This window comes from Mercenaria mercenaria, chromosome 7 (genome assembly GCF_021730395.1).
Source record: "Mercenaria mercenaria strain notata chromosome 7, MADL_Memer_1, whole genome shotgun sequence".
NCBI classification, from domain to species: domain Eukaryota; kingdom Metazoa; phylum Mollusca; class Bivalvia; order Venerida; family Veneridae; genus Mercenaria; species Mercenaria mercenaria.
The window spans coordinates 55951525-55974372 of NC_069367.1; the positions used below are offsets into that span (position 1 = coordinate 55951525).

A 22848-nucleotide genomic window follows, 5' to 3' on the forward strand; every position below is an offset into this window, starting at 1 on the left:
GTGAGGCAGCTAAATACTTAGGCATAACCATTTCCAAAGATCTAAACTGGTCCAAACACATTGACAGTATCACTTCCAAAGCAACTTCCACTCTTCGCTTCATACAACGAAATGTCAAAACTGATAATAAAAAGGTCAAAATTGCTGCCTATAACACCTATGTCCGCCCTCAACTTGAATACTGTTCAAGCGTCTGGCATCCTTGGCAAAAAACCCTCACTAGCAAAGTCGAAAATGTCCAAAGGTCAGCTGCTAGGTACGTCATGTATGACTACAGTTACACCAGTAGTGTTACACAAATGCTGAAAACCTTAGAATGGAATACACTCCAATATAGAAGGTTACACAATTCATTAGTAATGTTTTATAAAATAAGGACCCAGACAGTTGCAGTCGACCAATCTCATCTTATTCCAACTAGAAACCTAAATTACTTAATCCCCATGTCTCACACTCAGTACTTTTCTAACTCCTACTTCCCTAGGACCATCCGACTCTGGAACTCCCTACCAACTCATGTTAAATCTAGCCCCAGTCTCAGTATCTTTAGAGACAGGCTGGCGGTGGTCAGTATGTAATTCTGTTGCCTCTGTCCCATTTTAACTGTAGCATACTGTCTTTTTTAGCTTTTATTCTTTTAACATTGTAACATATCAGTTCTTTAACAACTGTTTCTCTGACAGCGCCGCCCAGTGATAGTCGGAAATCGACGGTTGGGTGAAAGATGTAGATGTAGATGTAGATGTAACGGTAAAAAATAATACATTGTATTTAGTATAAAAAGTTTAAGACGTAACAACAATATATGGACATATGTAGATCGATCGAAAAATGTAAAAAAAATAATAAATATCTGACACTTTCTTTTATAAAAAGACATTTTGAACTTTATATTTGCGGATACTACAATATCAGGGTTGCCTTTGACACCTACTGAACTTGAATTTGAAACTTCACGTGCATATATCATTTTATTTAATGATGAAAACGTATCAAAACTTCTCTTGTTTACAACGATGAACATCTTAAATTGGGTGATACTTATGCCTATTTAATTTTTAAGCCTTTAACCACAATTGATCTTGACTTAAAGGTTTAAAGATGTTCTTGGTGTTATGGAAGAAAAGGTTGAATATTTTTGTACTGCCAACTAAAATGATACTTACGCAAATTTAGATAAATTAATCTGAGTTAACGGTGCAAAAGGTACGAATCTGATAAATGTGTTAGGACACTGACGGGTATAGGGTTTACAAGATTTATTTAGATCATGGGTTATTACAACCATGTGATCAGAACAATAACACCATAACAATCAATTAACTAAATATGTATATAAACGATGGCCATAACTGTGGTAAAAATAGTCACAGACAAAATCCTTCCTTTATGGTCATTGTTCATCTGTGAAAGTTTGAAGCAAATCATAATATCATGATATTAACATCTGTGTGACACTGGATCCATGTGCGTCTGACGTCAGATTTGACCCAGCGCACAGATCTTCTTTGGACAGATTCTATTTTTTTTTTTTTTCAATTTGAGTTTGATAACATATGCTATAAATGGATTTTTAGAATCAGTTCCCTGAGAAACTCTCTAAAACCGACTGGCATTTGTTACTATTACTGTACAGAAAAATGACACTAGCTTAGATTTTGTGGTGCCGTACCGTAATGTTAAGAACGGCATCTGAAGGCGTTTATTCAAGTAATTTTGGGCAGGTAACTCCAACAATAATGGCGTCTACAGTTGATATGGACTTTCCCGTTGATGGTATTTTACCGAAAAAAGAAACTGGAGCAGCATCATTCGTGAACAAATACCCTGACTACGATGGGAGAAACGTTTTGATAGCAATATTAGACACCGGTGTTGATCCAGGAGCTTCTGGACTACAAGTAAATTGAAAATAAATCGCGATCAGAGTAGCAATAACCATCACCTTTTTGTTAGTTTTGATTACAATATGATCGAAAGGCATGTTTTTGGACTCATATATGTGTATGAATGACAAATCAGTTGGTTTCTGAACATAATATTTACTGATTAAGGTTTTATAGGGTGTTTAAGTTATGTCCTAGATTTTGAACCGTAAAAACTTCTGGCAGTGCCAGTGGCTGAAATTGGCTTCCCTAGAAAGCAAACTTATTCCGCTGGTAGTGGCTACGATTACGGTACTGTAATCCTAGCCTCCAGTTCTAGGATTATGGAAGTTCCATATTCCTAGACAACCCAATGAGGATAGGCTAGGATTACGCAAGTATATTAGTCAAAATAACTTGACATTCAGATTGTTTTTAATATGACAGTGGCTACGATTACGGTACCGTAATCCTAGCCTCCAGTTCTAGGATTACGGAAGTTCCGTATTCCTAGACAACCCTATGAGAATAGGCTAGGATTACGGGGCATCAAATTTATGTTAGGACGTGCATGAATGACATTGTAAACTTACTCATTTCACTAATATTTCGTGCTATAGATCGGCCATTTTGGGTTAGTATAAGTTAGTATAATCTTAATGGCGGTGCGCGGAAATATTATAGAATTATCTATGTTTCGTATATACCTGCATTTTTTCCATCAAGTCAACACAAATGGTTTTTAATAACAGGGTTTTTTTTTACGACTGGGGGAAGAGGCCCAAGCCTGTCATTGGGGGAAGAAAATAGCGCGCGACGAGCTGTTTTGGGGGATTTTTTCACTCAGGGGGGAATTTACAATTATGCATAATAAACACAAAAAATGCTTTAAAATAAGAGTTGCTTTTGCAAGAGTCATCATATTATTATTAAATGCATACTTTTGTTGGCTTTTTATTTCAATTGTACTAGAAAATCTTGTAAGAAAGGATAAAAAAGTCTGAAAATCACGATCGCGAAAACGTGTGACAAATATGAAAAAACGAAAGCAAACATTAAAAATTCTTGATAAAATACCCGTTTTAAATTTCATATTTTCACCAGAACTATTCCATACTCAGTGTCCGACAAATTTATAATTTTACTGGTAGCCCACTGGGCTACCAGATTTTTTTTCTGGTAGCCCAGCATTTTCTTATAGTTGCCCAGAAAATTAACCATGAAAGTACTAACTTGCTCTATCCGTACCCGACTTACTGAGATGTGAGAATAAGATGGGTCTTTAACAATATTTTGTTAATAACAGAAATCTAAAAACACAAAGATAAACATTTCATTCTCTTTAATCATAATATAGAAGTACAAGTTGAAGTTAATACAACATCTTATTAAGAAACATTTTTACACAAGTATCTCTTAGTTTACAACTTAAAAGTCTTAAAATATTAAAATTGTAAATTTCTGTCAGTATTGAGATCAACTTGAGTACTTATACTTTCTATACCGGTAATCACAAATAATTTGTATTAGATGTTCACAAAATGTATTTAAATTGCAAGTCACTGTCAATCTTCACAGGTGGCAGTATCATTGATTGGTCACCCCTTCCCCACCCTAAGACCCCTGATACCACCCTGAAAAAATTTCTGACATTCTCAGGTGTTACTTAATATCCCCACCCTACAAGACCCCTGATACAGTCATGAAAAAAATTTCAACTATCAAAACAGTAGTTTGATAGTTGAAAAAAAAATTTCAGGGTTGTATCAGGTGTCTTGTAGGGTATGATACTTATAATATCTGATTACTTAAAACATTTATATTTTATTTTGCTCTAGCAAAATACCTCCCCAAAGATAATAAATTTGCGTAACGGCCGACCGGCTTATTTAATCGAACCAAGCACATAAAATAATGACTTTAAATTAACAACACATATTACACAATACAGCATAAGCTGTTACCGCTAATTAACAAGAGGTACAAACACGATAATCTGACGCTGCATTGTTTATCAATCATCTATATTACATACTGATGATAACCACGTGTCAGTCGGCGCGTGGCGTGATTGACATCTGTCAGTAGCTAATTAACATACGACGCTCCGCCTACTGTCATACTTACACTGGTGTCGACAAACAGTATGAAGTTCACTGGGATTTTGATTGACAAGGAGCTTTCGAACTCGTTACGCATCAAAGAGTATTACCGCGAGACAAGCAGACGCCCACGGCATATTATGTGCGGGTCAGATACGAGTTTTTATCGATTTTCGCTGGTCAAAACCGGAACCTCGGGTCCACTGAACGCTCTTCTAACATTTTTCTACTATTTCTAAAGGTTTTCACACCCATTGAAAATTGTGAAAGACCGTCTGCAATTGTGAACGGGTCCGATATTCGGTCTGGAAAATCGCTGGGAGTAATCTCCATTGCTTTGTTTACGATTTTGGAGGGGGAATTTCGGACGTAGGGGAATTTCGACTGCGGTAGGGGAAATCCTCGGCTGGGGGACGAGGCCACTATTCGGCCTCTGCTATAGAATAAAAAAAACCCCTGAATAACATACATTATGGTTATAAATCATAAAATTCAAAGTATAGAATATTTTTTTTAAACCTAACTTTGACACTCATATTTCTAATATATTTCCGTGTGCCACCATTAAGATTATACTAACCCAAAACGGCGGATAAAAAACACAAAATAATAAGGCAGGCATGAAAAATTAAGTGAAATAAGTAAGTTTACAACATCATTTATGCGTGTCCTAACATATACTTTATGCCTCTTAAAACACTTCCGTAATCCTAGCCTATCCTCGCAGGGTTGTCTAGGAATACGGAACCTCCGTAATCCTAGAACCAGAGGCTAGGATTACGGTACCGTAATCGTAGCCACTGCCTTTTAACAGTCAGGGGTGTAACTGTTTCAAGTTATCGCAGTTTATAACCCATTTGAGTTATTGGTTAAACTTTCATAACTTGTTTCAGTTATCATGAAATATTACAAAGCCCTCCTGTGCCAATTCCTCATTTTGAATGAGACTAATGCAATTATTTCCTGAATCCTTGACCTTTTATCTTTCCAGCTATGCAGTAAAATTTTTTAGGCTGATAAAGTCTTACGCAAAAGCTTTAAAGCTATAAAACTCATAATATCTCATTATTATCCCATTATGCTTATCAGGTCATGCTCAGACTAAAAGAGAATTTGATCAACCTCAGTTTGCTACTAATTTCACTTTAAAGGTCACTTTGTGAGAACAGCAAAAAGACTTTTTTTGAATAACTTACCTGAGTTAACTATATTTTATAACTAATACAGGTTATAAAATGCTTGAAAAAGTAACTGAAATAGGTTACATAACTTAAAACAGTTACACCCCTGACTGTTTAATATATTTGTGACTGGGGATTCTAAACGTCAAAACTTTGAACGACCAAAATAATGGAGAAAATATCACAGTACACAGTCATGTAAAGTTACTGCTTTTTGCGCAAATGTGTGTTGACACGTGATAAACGTTAATCATGTGTAGTACATACATAGGTTTAAATCACCAGAAAATTCATTATTTTGGTTATTATTTGATAAGTTTTACAAAAATCAATGAGGAATTGAATCCCCTTTCGATACATGTAACTTAAGTTTTATTTGAATTTATGGCCAATTCGTGAAATAATCGGCATTTAAACCTATAGCATGTAAAGTGTCGGCTGCGATGAAAATTTCATCGATAAGTGCTTCAATTATTTTGGTCTTTCGAGTGTTTTACGATATTGAGTGGGGATATTGCCCATATGAAAAAATTATCTCAATATTTCCTAAGATCGCATCAAATAAGTTGGACTAGGAAGTATACAAGAGGCATCAGATATATGTTAGGACATGCATAAATGATGCTGTAAACTTACTTATTTCACTAAATCAAAATAGCAATTTTTCATGCCTGCCTAATTATTTCGTGTTATCTATCCACCATTTTAGGTGTATATAATCTTAAACGCTAGATCTGTATTAATAACGGCGCGCGGAAATATTATAGAAATATGAAGGTTAAAGTTAGATTAAAAAATATTCTATACTTTAAATTTTATGATCTCTAACCATATTGTAGTTATTCAAGACCATTTGTGTTGACTTAATGAAAAAATTGCAGGTATATACGAAACAGATAATTCTACAATATTTCCGCACGCCGCCATTAAGATTATACAAACCCAAAACGGCAGATCAGTAGCACGAAATAATACTGAAATTAAGTGAAATAAGTATACTAAGTTTACAATATCATTTATGCATGTCCTAACATTATATTTGATGCGTTTTAAATACTTCCGTAATCCTTGCCTATTCTCATAGGGTTGTCTAGGCATACAAAACTTTTGTAATCCTAGAACCGGAGGCTAGGATTAAGGTACTGTAATCGTAGAATAAAGCCTGGATTCGGCGTACGGAAATGAAAATCAGTTTAATATGAATTAAAGGCAACCTGTGAATAAATTTATTAAATTGTAACAGTCTCTATTTTTGTAAAGTTACAATATGATATTAAAACATCTGACATGTTAAATAATTCAAAATAATGTCTTTAAATTAGCTTCAAATAGGCGGTTCACTTTAATCATGGCCAAATATCTCAGAAATAAGCACACGGACTATACATTTTATTTCACTGCATTGTAGGCCATATGTTTATCTACGACTGTGAGAGCTTTCTTTAAAATCTACATTGTAGAAAATTTTCTATTCGAGAAAATGTTATGGATATTGCTATTTTCCCATAGACTCCCATTATGAAAAATTGCGAGAGGTCCAAATTTTTCAAATCAGTCTACCAAAAATTAAGCACACGACCCTATCCTTTTTATTTGCTGAATTTTCTAGGTATGCTCTAAACTTTTGAAAAATCAAAGTTTAATCAAATTCTACATTGTAGAAAAAATTTTGATCCAAACGTGCAGAACTACCTTAAGAGAATGACATTAAATCTACTGAAGGGGCATTTAATACAACAGTGTAAAGAGGAACTGGATGGCTTAAAATCCATAAATCTACCCTGAATAATAATAAAGATATCTGCCAGCGACCTTTTTGTACTTCTTATTGATCATTTGAAGCCAATAAACAGAAAAGCGAAGAACTGTAACACTTTTCTGATTTTAGATATAATTTTCTCCTGGATTGAACATGTAGAATTAAAAAAAAAAATACAGTGATTTATTACCAATATAAATTATTACTTTTTTCTAACAAGGCTTTGAGGATATGAAGCGCATTTAGTGATAGCTCTAGTTTGTTACTGGTTTCATTATTTGTTTTGTAGACAACAACAACAGGCGAGCCTAAAATAATTGATCTTATTGATACAAGTGGATCTGGTGATGTTGACACATCAACTGTGGTAGAGGTAAAAGATGGCAGCGTCAGGGGTCTTACTGGGAGGACTTTAGTTGTGAGTTAAAGTTATGTTTTTAGATAAGAACTCTGTTCTTATTTCACTTCACTGTATATGCTGTAATGCACCTATAGTTTCAAAAGTCTTGAACACTACATTTTTCTTTGCTGATTTAAAACAGGTTGTAGGGGTATTCCTTCAAAAATAAGTCAAGGTTGTAAAATTGGAAGGGGAATTTTGACACAAGAAAATGGACTTGGCAGAATTATAGAACTTTTGTAAGCTTTTAACACAAAACAAATGTCAAGAAGGTTTTGTTTAAATTCATAACTACCTAATTCAGTTCTGTGAAGTTATCCTTATGTAGACTTTCGTATTATTGTAAAGACTTGATTATTTTGCTGCAATGTGCCATACAATGACCCATTGACCTGGAAAGTTTCTGAGATCAGATCTAAGTCAATGAAATAAAGTATGACAACATCAACATTGCCTTTGAAAGTTTCTGAAATCTTTGTCAGACAAATTTGATTGCTAATAACTTGCCCCTCATCGATGTGGGTTCGTGCCTCACTCGGGGCATTGAATTCTTCATGTGAGGAAGCCATCCAGCTGGCTTATGGAAGGTTGGTGGTTCTACCCAGGTGCCTGCTCGTGATGAAATAATGCACTGAGGGTCATCTGGGGGTCTTCCTCCACCACCAAAGCTGGGAAGTTGTGATATGACCTATAATTGTGTCGGTGTGATGTTAAACCGAACAAAATAAATTGGCAAACAAATTATCATTTTTGGGTGGTATTATCATGATTATAGCTAGTAACTGGAAATGGACTTTAGTTATAATGACCTGTAATTGGACCTTCACAGATGTGTAATGTCATTTTTGACATCATGTTACTCTGAGTTGTGTCAAAAACTTCTTTACATCAGTATTTTATATGAATAAATTATTTAAATGTTCAAATACTCATTTATAATACACTTTTTTGTTCATTTATATAATATTAATAAAAAACTCATTATAAGGCACGGGTAGACCTTATGTGATTATTAACATACCTAAGCCTGTATTGGCACTTGGTCTGCACCTTTGCCCAAATACAGGTTTAACCTTTAGCCTGGCAGCAAGTGAATCTGCCTTTGCAACCAGAGCAGACCAAGATCAGCCTGCACATCCGTGCAGTCTGATCATGGTCTGCACTGTTCACTATTCACTGAGTAAATTTTCAGTGAACACCCCTTTGAATAATAAATGGTACTGCCCAAATTGAATAATGGACCAGCCCATTTTAGAAATTTAGCAGGCTATGGGTTAATCATTCATGCTAATAGCCACTTTAGACCCAACATTGCTGTTAGGTAATAATTATATAATAATTAATCTCAAGTATTAGCAATTAGAAATTGTAATGCTTTAAGTGTGATAAAGATGAATTTGTACTGTGAATATTGCAGTTGCATGTATTAATTCATTGAAAGAAATTGTTTGCTGTACCTCTCTAGAGAGAGAAATGGCTTCCTTTGGATAAGTTTGAAAGTATCTGGATTACAGTGCATGGTTTTGTTTGTGGTGTTCAGTGTTTCATCTTTTACTTCTACTTATTTGTGTTGTTAGATACCAGAAGACTGGCATATAGATGAAGGAAAGGTACATCTTGGTGTGAAGAATGCCTTTGAACTCTACCCGAGGGTATTGAAGGATAGAATGATAAAAGAAAGGCGGGAGAAACTGTGGGACCCCAACAATAGAGATGCTATAGCTGCAGCAAGTAAAGCGATGGAAGATTTTGAGGCTACTCACCCAAATCCCACCAGTCAGGTACAGTTTGAAAATCTCTTCTTTGATATAGGAGAATACCGTTGATACCCGTGTATAATGAGCAGCTTTTTGACCCATGGGACCACCCCTGAATCGTGGGTGTACATTATACACAGGTACAGACGATTTTCCAACTTCAAAACAAGTTTGTTTAAGATTTTCGCCATACACTAAAATCTAAAATTGCCATTACGTTCGAGTGGTTTATTATCCTAAGCCGATGAAAGCGTGCGTCCGTCCGTCCGCAGACATATCTCAGTAACTAGCAGGTAGAATTTCATGAAACTTTAAATAAACATGAACCAACATAGTGCCATGATGCCCATCAAGTTTTTTTTTTGATTGGTCAATTTTCCTTAGAGTTATTGCCCTTGTATTAATGAAAAATGCTCAAAAATGTCCGTCCGCAGCCATTTCTCAGTAACTATCATGTAGAATTTCATAAAACTTGAAATAAACATGCACCAACATACTGCGATGATGCCCGTCAAGTTTTTTTTTTTTTGATTGGTCAATTTCCCTTTAGAGTTACTGCCCTTGATTAAATGAAAAATCCACGTCTGCAGCAATTTCTCAGTAACAAGAATTTCATGAAACTTGAAATAAATATGAACCAACATACTTCAATGGTGCCTGTCATTTTTTTTTAATTGGTCAATTTTCCTTAGAGTTATTGCCCTTTAATTGTTTATAAAATCTACAGATCTGTACATAACAAACCAACCAATTGGTAGAATTTCATTAAACGCCTTTATTCTTTTCCATGAACATTTATTATAAACATGTGAAGTTGTGTACCCACACCTGGTCACCACCTTGCCTTTGTCACACACCCTCCCCCCCCCCCCCCCCCCCAAAAAAAAGGATAATTTTTCATTCCTTTTTATTATTTTTCCAAACCTTCCATGAATATTTATCAACATTCAAAGTTGTACCATTCCCCAACCTCACTCCTCCACCCAGTCATGCCCACCACCCAAAGCATGCATCACCCCACCCCCCCCCCCCTTTTTTTTTTTTTTTTTCATTTTTAATTTTCCATCAATTTTTATAATCAACATACGGTGTTTTGTACCCTCACCCAGTCACCCTCGCTGCCCCCCCCCCCACAAACCCCCACCAAAAAATAGTATTCATTTTCTGTTAAATTGATTTTGACTAATGAAATTATTTGCCTCTAAGTAACATCCTTAACTTTTGCCGGATATACTGTTTTGCTGTTCCTCACCACAAACCCTTTCGACGGGGGATACCAATTCATCGAATTTGCTTGTTTTTCTTTCAAACAAAATCAGTATCATATAAAGTATAAGTATTTTGATGAAATAAATATTTAAAAAAAAACACAAATATTATGATATTGTTTAAAGATCAAGTATTATCGTTAACAAAGATCAAACTGTGAACATCAAAATTGACACATGGTGACATGCTAATTGCCGATAATTACTGGCCATTTGATCATAAGAAAAAGACTATCACACCTTTTGTTCTCGGTTTGAATTGAGAAGCTCATGTCATTTTGAAAGATACCATTCCAAAATATTGAAACATTTACTTCCTGTTTATTCAAAATATTTAATTTAAAAAAAAGAAATAACAAACATAACGATATCATATTAGTTTTATTTATCGAAAGTACTGTGAGACTGATGCTGCTGTCCGCCGCGGAGGTAAAATTTATTACAGGTATTGATGTAAACTTTACTTTCGTTTTCCATCCTCCTCAAGATTGACCAAAAATGTTTTTTTTCCCCAGGATTTTGGGCTAAAATCAGGGGTGCGCATTATACTCAGATGCACATTATACATGGATATCTACGGTAATGATCAGAGTTGTGCAGTGTTAGGGTATTTGTGTATACCTGAGGTCGACCATGGTTATATGCTTGAACTTCTGGGCACATTTTGACAATGTTTTTAGTTTGTTTACATTTACTGATTAAGGTTTCTGTATCAAGAAATGCCTTTAACTTGTCAAATTCCACTGATCAGTTCATTTAAAAAAAAAATCACCATTTTATGATAAAAAATATGAATAATATTTTTGTTTTTCTATGTATATATCTTATAATTGGATAAGTTGTGTAAATTTATAGATCAGTTGTCATTTTGTGACATCATTATTCATGGATAGTGAGCAGTTTTCTCAGTTCTTTCTAGAATTGGCTGCAGCCACTTCCTGCAGTAAAAACGAGTGCATGATACTGTAATATCATGAATTTTTATTTGTTTGAAATTTTTTTGGTTTTGGCCATAATTTTTTTTTTCGTGTTGGGATATTCATTTATTGATTTCAACTTTTCAAGATAAAAGGAATGGGAATTTTATATGTTCAGTGGGATTAAATTTTGCAGATGGATGCAACCATAAAGTCCACAAAAGTTAGCCTTCCTCGAATATGAATGATTTTACAGTAAGTGAAAAGAAATAAAATGGCGGTTCATCTTTGAATGAGAATGTGATGGGATGGCATTATCTAATGCTTTAGTAAATGAAAGACAACTTTGATCCATTTCTTTATATAGCTTGTCTCTGTTGAAAACTTGCTAGATATATAGATTTACATGTATATAGGCCGTTCCATGACAAAACCTGTACCAGTGACAAAGTTAAAATTGATATAGCAAAATGTTCAGGAAGAACGTTCTTTTACCTCTCACATCACGAAATGTGAAGAAATTACCTTCTCAATTCTAAGACCTACAATGCTTAAGTCACCGAAGGCATTTAGAGACTTGACATGAAGAACGTCATGAAAGCATTCTGATATTGTTGTAAACGGCATGTACTTTTCATGTCATTTATGCAACAAATTACGCGTTTCACAAACTAAACATTATACATTTGAATAGTTAGAGTAGTTAGAAACAGTTTGAAGTCATTTTACTAAAAAATCTGTTAACTATATAATGTTGGTTTCATCACAGGCCTTTTATTTATACACTTCTGTATTCTCATGGTGCATGGGTACTTTTATTAGATTGTTTAGGGGTCATCACTTATACTTACAGCATAAATGTGAAAAAGACAAATATATGTTTCAACAAATAACTACAGTCAACATTGTATTAAGAGACCACCCAAGGGACTGCTAGGAAGTGGTCTCTTAATGGAATGGTCTCTTAATGAATTTCAGTCAGATGAAAAGGAAAGTTATTTTTAACTGTTAATGTAACTGTATTTATTATGAACATACATGTATGGTTTCAAAATTTGTTTTAACATCGTGAACACTTTTCCAAGTCCACCGTGAAATTTATGGCTAGATTGTTTGTCAGTTTGACTGATACAAAGGTTAATTGCATTCAGTCACGTGCAAAACGTACTCACGAATTACACAGATGAAGAAATGCCCGGTAGAATTTTGGTACCCGGTCGCTTAATAGATACTTTTGTCGAATATTTTACCTGTCGGGACTACATTAATGTGGTCGCTAGTCGTTTAATAAAAAAGTCGTTTAATGGAATGAATTTATATGCTGAAAACGTTCGGGAGGGATTTTGACTGGTCGTTCAATACAAAAATCGCTTAATAGAGGTGGTCGCAAGTACGATGTCGACTGTATGTGGTGTTTTCCTTTACCCAAATACAAGTACAGGTAAAAATTCAGTAAAAAATGTGATGTTTCGTGGTATTTCCAGGAAGAAAAACAGGAGAAAGAGAATCTTCTGGCACAGTTGGAACTACTCACAGATGCTGACAAGAAGTATAATGATTGTGGTCCAGTCTATGATTGTGTTGTCTTTTACGATGGTGATACTTGGAGGTGAATTCTTTACTACTTCAGAATTGAAATTTGTGAATCTATAAACATTGATAAAATACCAATAGTATATAAAGTGACTGACAAGTGTTAATATCAAACACTAACAAAGTCATACCAAAGATGTAAAAAATGGAACTAGTACTCTCCTCACTTGGCTTTCAGTATTAAGAGGATAGTTCTAGGACTGGTCAGCCAGTGTCAGTACATGACTGGGTAGGGTGTCATATCAGGTGATAGCACTTGAAAAAGGTGCTAAACACAAACTCACACACACACAAACACAATATGTTTTCTAGTTACCGTATATCTGGTATTTTTTACCTGCTGCTAATTTTTACCATTTTTTATGACCAAATTGATTTGTAAATATTGGCCTCGTATGAATTGGGTGCGTCAAGTCAAGTAAACAGGTAGACCTTGTGAATTCCTAAATTTTAAAATCGTATATAATAAAACCATGTGTTTTTACCCAAAATCCGTAAACTTTTACAACAGTAAAAATAACATGTTATACAGTAATGCATCACAAAGTTAGAAAATGTTGGAAGATGTAAATCATTGAACTTCAACACTGGTTTGAATTAGTTACCATGTGTGTACATTATATATTCTGGCAAAAAAGTAAACCAGATTTGCAAGAAAGATGTTACCTTAATTTTTATTACATGTAGAATGTTTGTGTATCTGACAGAGCATGTGTTGACACGAGTGAGGAAGGCAATTTGTCACAGTGTAAAGTATTAGCAAGTTACAGAGAGGAGAGACAGTATGGAACCCTGTCAAATGATGGTAATATACCATACTATTAGATAAACATGTTTGTTGAAAGCAGTTTCAACTTTTACTCAATTTTCAGTCCATTAATGTATTATTTGAAGTGAAATTTCCAAATATAGAGGACAGAACTTTACCTTTAATGTCTGTTAAATGAACCCCATTTGACAATTATGTCTAGTAGAAAGTTAAACTTTTATTGAATTCATTTTTAACTCGACTTTTCGATGAAAAATTAGAGCTATTGCACTCACCTCGGTGTTGGTTTCGGCATCGCCGTTGGTTAAAGTTTTTGATTAAGTCAAATATCTCTGTTACTATCAAAGCTATTGACTTGAAACTTAAAATACTTATTTACTATCAAAGTCTACACGAGGAGAAACAATCTCCATAACTCTGCTTTAAATTTTTACAGAATTATGCCCCTTTTTAACTTTTTGGTTAAAGTTTTTGATAAGGTCAAGTATCTCTGTTACTATCGAAGCTATTGACTTGAAATTTAAAATAGTTATTTACCATCAAAGTCTTTACCAGGAGAAACAATCCGCATTACTCTGTTTTGAATTTTGACAGAATTATGCCCCTTTTTAACTTGGAATTTTTTGTTAAAATTTTTGATAAAGTCAAATATCTCTGTTACCATTAAAGCTTTTGACTTGAAACTTAAAACAGTTATTTACTATCAAAGTCTGCACCGGGAGAAACAATCCCCATTACTCTGTTTTGAATTTTGACAGAGTTATGCCCCTTTTTACCTTTGAATTTTTTTACTGGCAAAGCTCTAATTCAGAGTCAAGCACTGAGAAAAGTCGAGCACGCTGTCTTACGGACAGCTCTTGTTTTTCAGTTTTGCTAATGATCTTCAAGCCAAGTGATGCTATTTGTAACAGCATATCTTATATTAAAATATTAAATCACAAGTGAAATGTAGATTAATTAAGAGAGAATGTCGGTATATACTCTAAGTTCTGCTGAAGTCCTTTATTAGTCATGATAGAAACTTTTGTGAAGTTTACCATTGGGATAAAGTTTCTTAACTTTTATAGAGATACATCTTCCATTTTACAGATATGATGAATTACAGCATTAATATATACAATGATGGAAATGTGCTGGAGGTAGTTTGCAATACAGGTGAAGTGTTTGAACATTTCTGTTTTAATTCCTGAAAATATATCACATGTGTAGTATGGATGCAAGAATATTTCTTTTTAAATATAAACCGAAGTCGTAAGACATATGTCGGGCAAGATCATTAAATGTGTATTATTTTACAAAACCCCTAAGTAAATCAAGTGTTAAAGAGAATTCCGATAATTTTTTTCCTTTCATAGAATTTTTTTAAATTCATATATATGATAGGAAAATGTGTGCTGAAAACAATGAACAAATAAAAATAATAGGTCACCAGGCTTGTTTTTGTGAAAAATTGCTTTGAACACACCCACTGTTGCTGAAACTGCCAGCGATTTTTGAACATTTTCATAATTTTCTGTTTTTTTATAAATACCAACAAAAATATACATCCAGGCAGCATAATACGGTTTTTTTCTTATTACAGATTTTATCATATACTTACTTGATATCATAGTCATATTTGTAATACTCTAATAGAGTCTATCCTTACAATGATGGGTACAAATGAAAAAAAAAATATTGTTTCATATTTACTTTTGTGAACTTTTTTCAATGAAAAATACCCATAGTGAAGAATATTTTTTTAAATTTTGAAAAAACTCTTTCATAGAATTTTTTCCTTTTTTTCTTGTGTATAGATAATTGTATTGTGACCATAAAAATGGCTAAAAATATATGGGTCACCAGGCTAAATTTTATGTTAAGACCGCTAGAATACAAACACCTGTTCGGACGGAAATGGCGCGAACCTGCCCAAATTGATTACATGTATGTCTGCTAAAAGTTTAAAAAAAAGTTTTAAAAATTCTTAATTCTTTCTATAATTGCATACTAAATAATCTGAAAGGTGATATTGTCTTATCAGTACTAAGTCAATTATCTTACATTATATGAACAACACTGTCTTTATACTAAAATGCGATGTGAAAAACACAACCACAAAAATAGCAAGATACCTGTCAGGCATGATACTTGTCAATACAACATAAACCAGTATCAACATTTGATTACTGATATAACTTATCAAAAATGTTATTTCATTCAAGATTCCTCATATTTAAGATTGTCTGTAACATGTTTCAACAAATGTTGACTTCAGTTCAGTTTTCCATAGAAAGTGTCGGCTGCGCAGAAAGATGCGCATTAAAAACTATAGGAATTCCCTTTAAAAGAGTCATTTAGATGTTCCTTGGAAGGTCCTCTACCAAAGTTGTTCAAAAGGTTCCACTTGGTTGCACATAAGGGCCACTAGAGCTGAAAATAGAAAGATCTTCAAATTATTCAGAAACATGGTTGCCAGGGGACGTTGCCACTTTTCTCTATATGCATATAGTAGAAACTTAAAAAATCTTTTTGTATGAAACTGCTGGCCTGAGTTTAAGATAATTTCATGGAAAAAGGCATTGTGTTACCTTCTACCAAGATTTTTCAAATTATTTTGATTCATCAGCCAGTAGGTGTGGTCACTTTTCCCTTTATGTATATTGTAGAAACTTAGAAACATCTTCTTGTATGAAACTGCCGGCCTGATTTTAACTGTACTTACCACTCCAGAAATTGCCAGAAAGTGTACAAAAAAGTACTTATGTAAAATCTTCATTGTAGGTTCTCATGGCACCCATGTAGCTTGTATAGCTGCTGGTAACTTTCCAGAGAACCCAGAGAGAAATGGAGTGGCCCCTGGGGCCCAGATTATTGGCATAAAAATAGGGGACACTCGTATTGGCTCCATGGAAACTGGCAGTGCCCTAGTCAGAGCTGTATGTATATCAGAAATATTAATTTTATCTTTTTTATGCCCCCGGCATCTACTGATGCGGGAGGCATATAGTGATTGTTCGTTCGTCCGTCCGTACGAGGTTAACCAAATGGGACCGTTTCGTCTAGAATCAATACCTCTTACTAGAATGACTTGATACTAATGCAGATGTAACCTGTGACCATTCCTCATCTTGAGACATCACCTGACCTCAGGTTGACCTTGACCTCGTTTTGGACTTAGGTTGCTTTGTATGGGCCATCTCTTGGTTAACCAAATGGGACCGTTTCGTCTAGCATCAATACCCCTTACTAGAATGACTTGATACTAATGCAGATGTAACCTGTGACCATTCCTCATCTTCAGACATCACCTGACCTCAGTTTGACCTTGACCTTCAACTTGAACTCATTTTGGACTTAGGTTGCTTTGTATTGACAAGGATGCCACAGGGGGCATCAAGCGTTTATTGAACGCAGCTCCTTGTTTTTCGTTAAAAACCTGAGTTATTAGATTGGGGTATGTCGTTGGTCAGGCGGGCGGGCGGATGGGCGGCGGCATCAAACTGGTGTTTCCGGTCAATAACTTTTGTTTCGGATAAGATTTTTGAATAAAACTTGGTATATATGTAGCTTATATCAAGACAAAGGCTGGGATTGATTTTGGGGTTTCTGGGGTCAAGGTCAAGGTCACTGTTACTTAAAATAGAAAAAGGGTTTCCGGTCAATAACTTAACTTAGGAATGAGCTATCATGATGAAACTTGGTGTATATAAAACTTATATAAAGTTGTAGCTTGGGATTGATTTTGGGGTTTCTGGGATCAAGGTCAAGGTCATTGTTACTAAAAATAGGGTTAGGGTGAGCTATCATGATGAAACTTGGTGTATATAAAACTTATATAAAGTTGTAGCTTGGGATTGATTTTGGGGTTTCTGGGATCAAGGTCAAGGTCATTGTTACTAAAAATAGGGTTAGGGTTAGGGGTTAGGGTTAGGGTTAGGGTTGTGCTTTAAAGTGGTGCACTGTGATTCAGTATACTTTTTTATGCCCCCAAAGGGAGACATATTAGTTTTCAACTGTCCGTCTGTTAGTTTGTTCGTTCGTTCGTTAGTCACAACGTTAACTTTTTGCATGAAGGCACTTTACTCGCAAACCACTGCACCCAGGACCTTCAAACTTCACATGCTGATATTGCTTATTGTGTACACCACCTCTACTGACTTTGGGGTCACCAGGTCAAAGGTCAAGGTCACAGGGGCCAATGTTAACTTTTTGCATGAAGGCACTTTACTCGCGAACCACTGCACTCAGGACCTTCAAACTTCACATGCTGATAGAACTTATTGAGTACACCACCCCTACTGACTTTGGGGTCACCAGGTCAAAAGTCAAGGTCACAGGGGCCAATGTTAGCTTTTTGCATGAAGGCACTTTACTCGCGAACCACTGCACCCAGGACCTTCAAACTTCACATGCTGATAGTACTTATTTAGTACACCACCCCTACTAACTTTGGGGTCACCAGGTCAAAGGTCAAGGTCACAGGGGCCAACGTTAACTTTTTGCATGAAGGCACTTTACTCGCGAACCACTTCACCCAGGACCTTCAAACTTCACATGCTGATAGTACTTATTGAGTACACCACCCCTACTGACTTTGGGGTCACCAGGTCAAAGGTCAAGGTCACAGGGGCCAATGTTAACTTTTTGCATGAAGGCACTTTACTCGCGAACCACTGCACTCAGGACCTTCAAACTTCACATGCTGATAGAACTTATTGAGTACACCACCCCTACTGACTTTGGGGTCACCAGGTCAAAAGTCAAGGTCACAGGGGCCAATGTTAGCTTTTTGCATGAAGGCACTTTACTCGCGAACCACTGCACCCAGGACCTTCAAACTTCACATGCTGATAGTACTTATTTAGTACACCACCCCTACTAACTTTGGGGTCACCAGGTCAAAGGTCAAGGTCATAGGGGCCAACGTTAATTTTTTGCATGAAGGCACTTTTCTTGCGAACCACTTCATCCAGGACCTTCAAACTTTACGTGCTGATAGTACTTTATGAGTACACCAACCCTACTGACTTTGGGGTCACCAGGTCAAAGGTCAAGGTCACAGGGGCCAACGTTAGCTTTTTGCATGAAGGCACTTTACATGCAAACCACTTCATTCAGGACCTTCAAACTTCACATGCTGATAGTACTTATTGAGTACATCACCCCTACTGACTTTGGGGTCACCAGGTCAAAGGTCAAGATGCTGCGGGGGCATTTGTCACCATTAGTGACAGCTCTTGTTATTCTTATGAAAAGTGTTGAAAACCTGGTTTCGTGGCATTGCCGCGTTTCTTGTTTCAGTTTTAAGACTATGAAAACAGATATATGCACAGGATTGTGTTAGTTTTTTAATTGAAACACGATGTTCTCTTGCTAATGTTTTGAAGGCTTACAAAGTATAGTAGGAAAAATATCACCAAACACGAAAAACTATTACAATTTTAATATACCGATGTTTCGCTGAAAGGCTTCATCAGGGTAACATACGCTTAAAGTTAATATAGGAAAATGTAACCTAGAAAATAATGTCTATATATCTTATGTAATTGTAATATTACAATGTGCTATTTGTGCAGAAAATTGAATGTTAACAACCTTCTCTGTTTAAATAATTGTCTCGCCATTTTCATGCTTGTAAACCTCATGGGCCAGTTGGCCTAAAGGAAAATTTGAAATAAACTTATCAAACTTACCTGACTTATACCACTAGTATGAACAAGTGATCAGTGTTGTATACTTGCAGATGATCAAAGTGAAGGAGTACAAGTGTGATCTTGTAAACTACAGTTATGGCGAGGCTTCTCATTGGTCAAATTCAGGGTAAGTTTTTTGGAAAGGTGAAAATCAAGGTTACCTATGGAAACTTGTATTAAATGTATAATCTTTAAAATAAAAGGTGTAGATACGAGGTTTATCATAGAGACTTGGCGATATCATCTGTGTATTTCTGCTTGTTTAGTTTTGTATAAAAACTCAGTACTGTTTACCCACACGTTTGATCAAGCTGTGAACTGTGAGTGTTCTTTGTAATCATTTTACGGTTGATGTTATTCATTATTGGTCTTTTATTGATGTTAGATAGTTGTTGATTACTTTTGGAGAATACTGTTTGAAATAGAAGAAGTAACTGAAACTAAGTTCCGGCCCTATCAAAACAATAACAAAGTCTTTTTGGACTTTTCACAGAACACATTGAAGCTATTTTACAAAACACATTGATGCTACTCCACGGAATGGATTAATACTAGTTCACAGAACACATTGATTCTAATTGCTTTCAGACTTTTTGTTTCAAATAATCAACTTCTTTTATGCCTTTATTGTAATAGATTTGATAAACCTGTACTTTTAGGAGAGTTTGTGATGTTCTCAGTGAAATGGTCAACAAGCATAATGTGATATTTGTGTCGAGTGCAGGCAACAATGGTCCAGCCCTGTCCACAATGGGTACACCTGGAGGAACAACATCAGCCCTGATAGGGGTCGGCGCTCATGTTACTCCAGCAATGATGGCTGCAGAGTATTCTCTGAGAGAAAAACTGCCACCTATGCACTATACATGGTCTTCCAGAGGTCCAACGTGAGTTCTGTAAACATATTTAAAGTGAAAAATGTTAAAAGTAAAGTAGTAAAAAAGTTTGAAGTATGCTTTATTCTAGGATTAAATTCCTGGGTTGACGTACCATCATATAACTTAAGCTTTCATGTTTAAAAGAAAATAAAAACACTTTCGATTATAAACATAAGTTTATTTTTCATTTAGGGTATGTGTGGATTGAAAACGGTCATAGTGGCTTAAGACTTCAAACGATAAATGGCGATTGAAGTTGAAAATCCTCACAAAGGGCGCGACCCGGGCATGCCTTAAATAATTCGAACCTCGTTGCGCTAAAAATATTGTACAAACACTGTCTATGCCATGCCATCCCCCGTACCCCTCGGTACGGTTAGCCAGGTAGAACCAGGCACCACCTTTGGTACCATATAAGAACCAGGTACTTCCATGTACCATATGGTACTTCCATGTACCATATACAAACCAGGTACCCCTTTGGTACCATACACAAACCAGGTACTTCCATGTACCATATACAAACCAGGTACCATACATGAACCAGGTACTTCCATGTACCATATACAAACCAGGTACCCCTTTGGTACCATACAGTAACCAGGTACTTCCATGTACCATATACTTACCAGGTACCCCTTTGGTACCATACAATAACCAGGTACTTCCATGTACCATATACGAACCAGGTACCATTGGCACAACATAAATCTAATAGCAACAAATGTAACCTATGTAAATGGTTGAGCAACTATAAGAACGCCTAGCCCTTTTCGCTCTCTGGCCAATTCTTATATGCTCGAAAAAATGAACCAGAAAAAATTGAATGAACCCACGAGTGTCACCAACCCCGTTGAATGGCGGCGGCTGATCAGGGACCCATGAGTATGCAAAAATATTTAGTAATTGACAGTTAACAACTCAGTATGGCATGCCCAAGTCGCATCCAGACGTAAGAATTTTCCGCCACAAAATAACAAAGAAATAACTTAACTTTCTTTTTATTTCCCCCAAAATTCTTACAATACTAGTTTTTAGAACACGTTCATGAATCCAAGTAATATTCCAGAACAGATTGATCCGTTATTATCCGAGAGCAAGCAATTGCATGGCGTGCTTTAGGCCCTAAAGACACACACTTATCTTGCACCACCAAGCGACGGACAAAGTGCTGGGTAACTACGGGTTAACCTTGTCTCTGCTACAGCCTATTATGTGATGAAGTCCCCGATTATCCTTCGTTAAAAGGATGTCATTAATACCGAATGTGTGACATGCAAATCCTGAGTGCATGACATATGACAATGAGCGCCACCTGCATAATTCCATAAAGACGGATCCCAAGATTCCCCTTCAAGCTGAATCAGTAGCCTTGCCAATACGAAAACTATGCGTTTGAAAGTTTTAGTCTTAAACCTACGAAAAGATGTGCACTTGCACAATATAGCCGAAAATTGATATCGAGTAGCGTGATTACCATTTTTGTGAACAAATCGTGGGCTTTCCAAACTCAAACTTGCTTTCAAATGAGTTAGGGCCGACTCAGTTGTTAAATTCAAAAGGTATACTGATCGTGTCCGAAGTATAAAGACGATTTGTTTTAAATGAATGCATCATGATCTGAACCGAATTGATACGTTCAAGAACAATGTTTTTAAATTGTATTGTTACATTGTGCTTCGCCGATGCGAAATAGTCAAGAAAAAACAATAAAAAGAAAAGAAAACCATACAACTAATCAGAACATGGTCCTAACTTTGTGCATGAAGGCGCTTTACTCGCGAACCACGTACTGCACCCAGGACCTTCAAACTTCACATGCAGAAAGTACTTATTGAGTACACGATCCCTACCGACCCCAGGGTCATCAGGTCAAAGGTCAAGGCCACCAGGCCAAAGGCCAAGGCGCTGCGGGGCACCTGCCACCACTAGTGACAGCTCTTGTTTTTATTTTATTTTTATTTTTTTTCTCTATAAATAAACCAGCACACGTATATAAATATATATGTGGGCAATATCCCCACTCGCGTCAAACACTCTGAAGACCAAAATAGATGAAGCAATTTCCGATTATTTCACGAATTGGATATAAATCCAAATAAAACTTTAAATGTATCAAAAGGGGAATTCAATTCTTCATTGATTTATGTAGAAATCCAAAATTACGAATTGTTCTGGTGATATAAACCTATGTTTGTACTGTGCATACCCGCAAGCGATAAAACCAGTAACTTTTATATGACTGTGAACTGTGATTTATCCTCCATTATTATGGTCCTTAATATTAAAAAGTTTTGACGTTTGGAATGCCAGTCACAAACATAAAACAATCCGACCGTCGAATTATTTTGACTGCCAAGAACTGCTATACCCTATATTTTCTAAAAACAATAATAATAGAATTATTTCAAACTTACCAAAAAGTTATGACATCCTGTTAATACACTATATAGATGCTAATAAATACTACCTGTCGCGACAGTTCTATTTATAGACATGTCAGCCAAATAGGGTAATCAAAATGATTTACCTAGCCTTATTTAGATCTGAATTGCTAGTTTTACTGAATAACACTACCTAAATAACGGACCATTCCATTATTAATCGATGACCTGGAAAGCACACTACACAGTATATGTACCCTAACATGTGTAAATTTTTTCCAAATAACAGTTAACACCAAG

At 35.6% G+C, this 22848-nt stretch overlaps 1 protein-coding gene across 2 annotated transcripts in view; it reads left to right on the plus strand.

Moving 5' to 3' along the window:
* The first annotated feature begins 1724 nt into the window (after window positions 1-1724).
* LOC123553720 (tripeptidyl-peptidase 2-like) overlaps window positions 1725-22848 on the plus strand; it is a 59234-nt gene continuing 38110 nt past the window's right edge. For both annotated transcript variants that reach the window (XM_053548456.1, XM_053548457.1), the window contains exons 1-9: window positions 1725-1901; window positions 7197-7325; window positions 8885-9088; window positions 12734-12858; window positions 13550-13647; window positions 14701-14766; window positions 16375-16529; window positions 19337-19413; window positions 19946-20173. In XM_053548456.1, the coding sequence (XP_053404431.1) occupies window positions 1740-1901; window positions 7197-7325; window positions 8885-9088; window positions 12734-12858; window positions 13550-13647; window positions 14701-14766; window positions 16375-16529; window positions 19337-19413; window positions 19946-20173 (1244 nt within the window). In that variant the 5' untranslated portion in view covers window positions 1725-1739. The remainder of the gene's footprint in view (window positions 1902-7196; window positions 7326-8884; window positions 9089-12733; window positions 12859-13549; window positions 13648-14700; window positions 14767-16374; window positions 16530-19336; window positions 19414-19945; window positions 20174-22848) is intronic.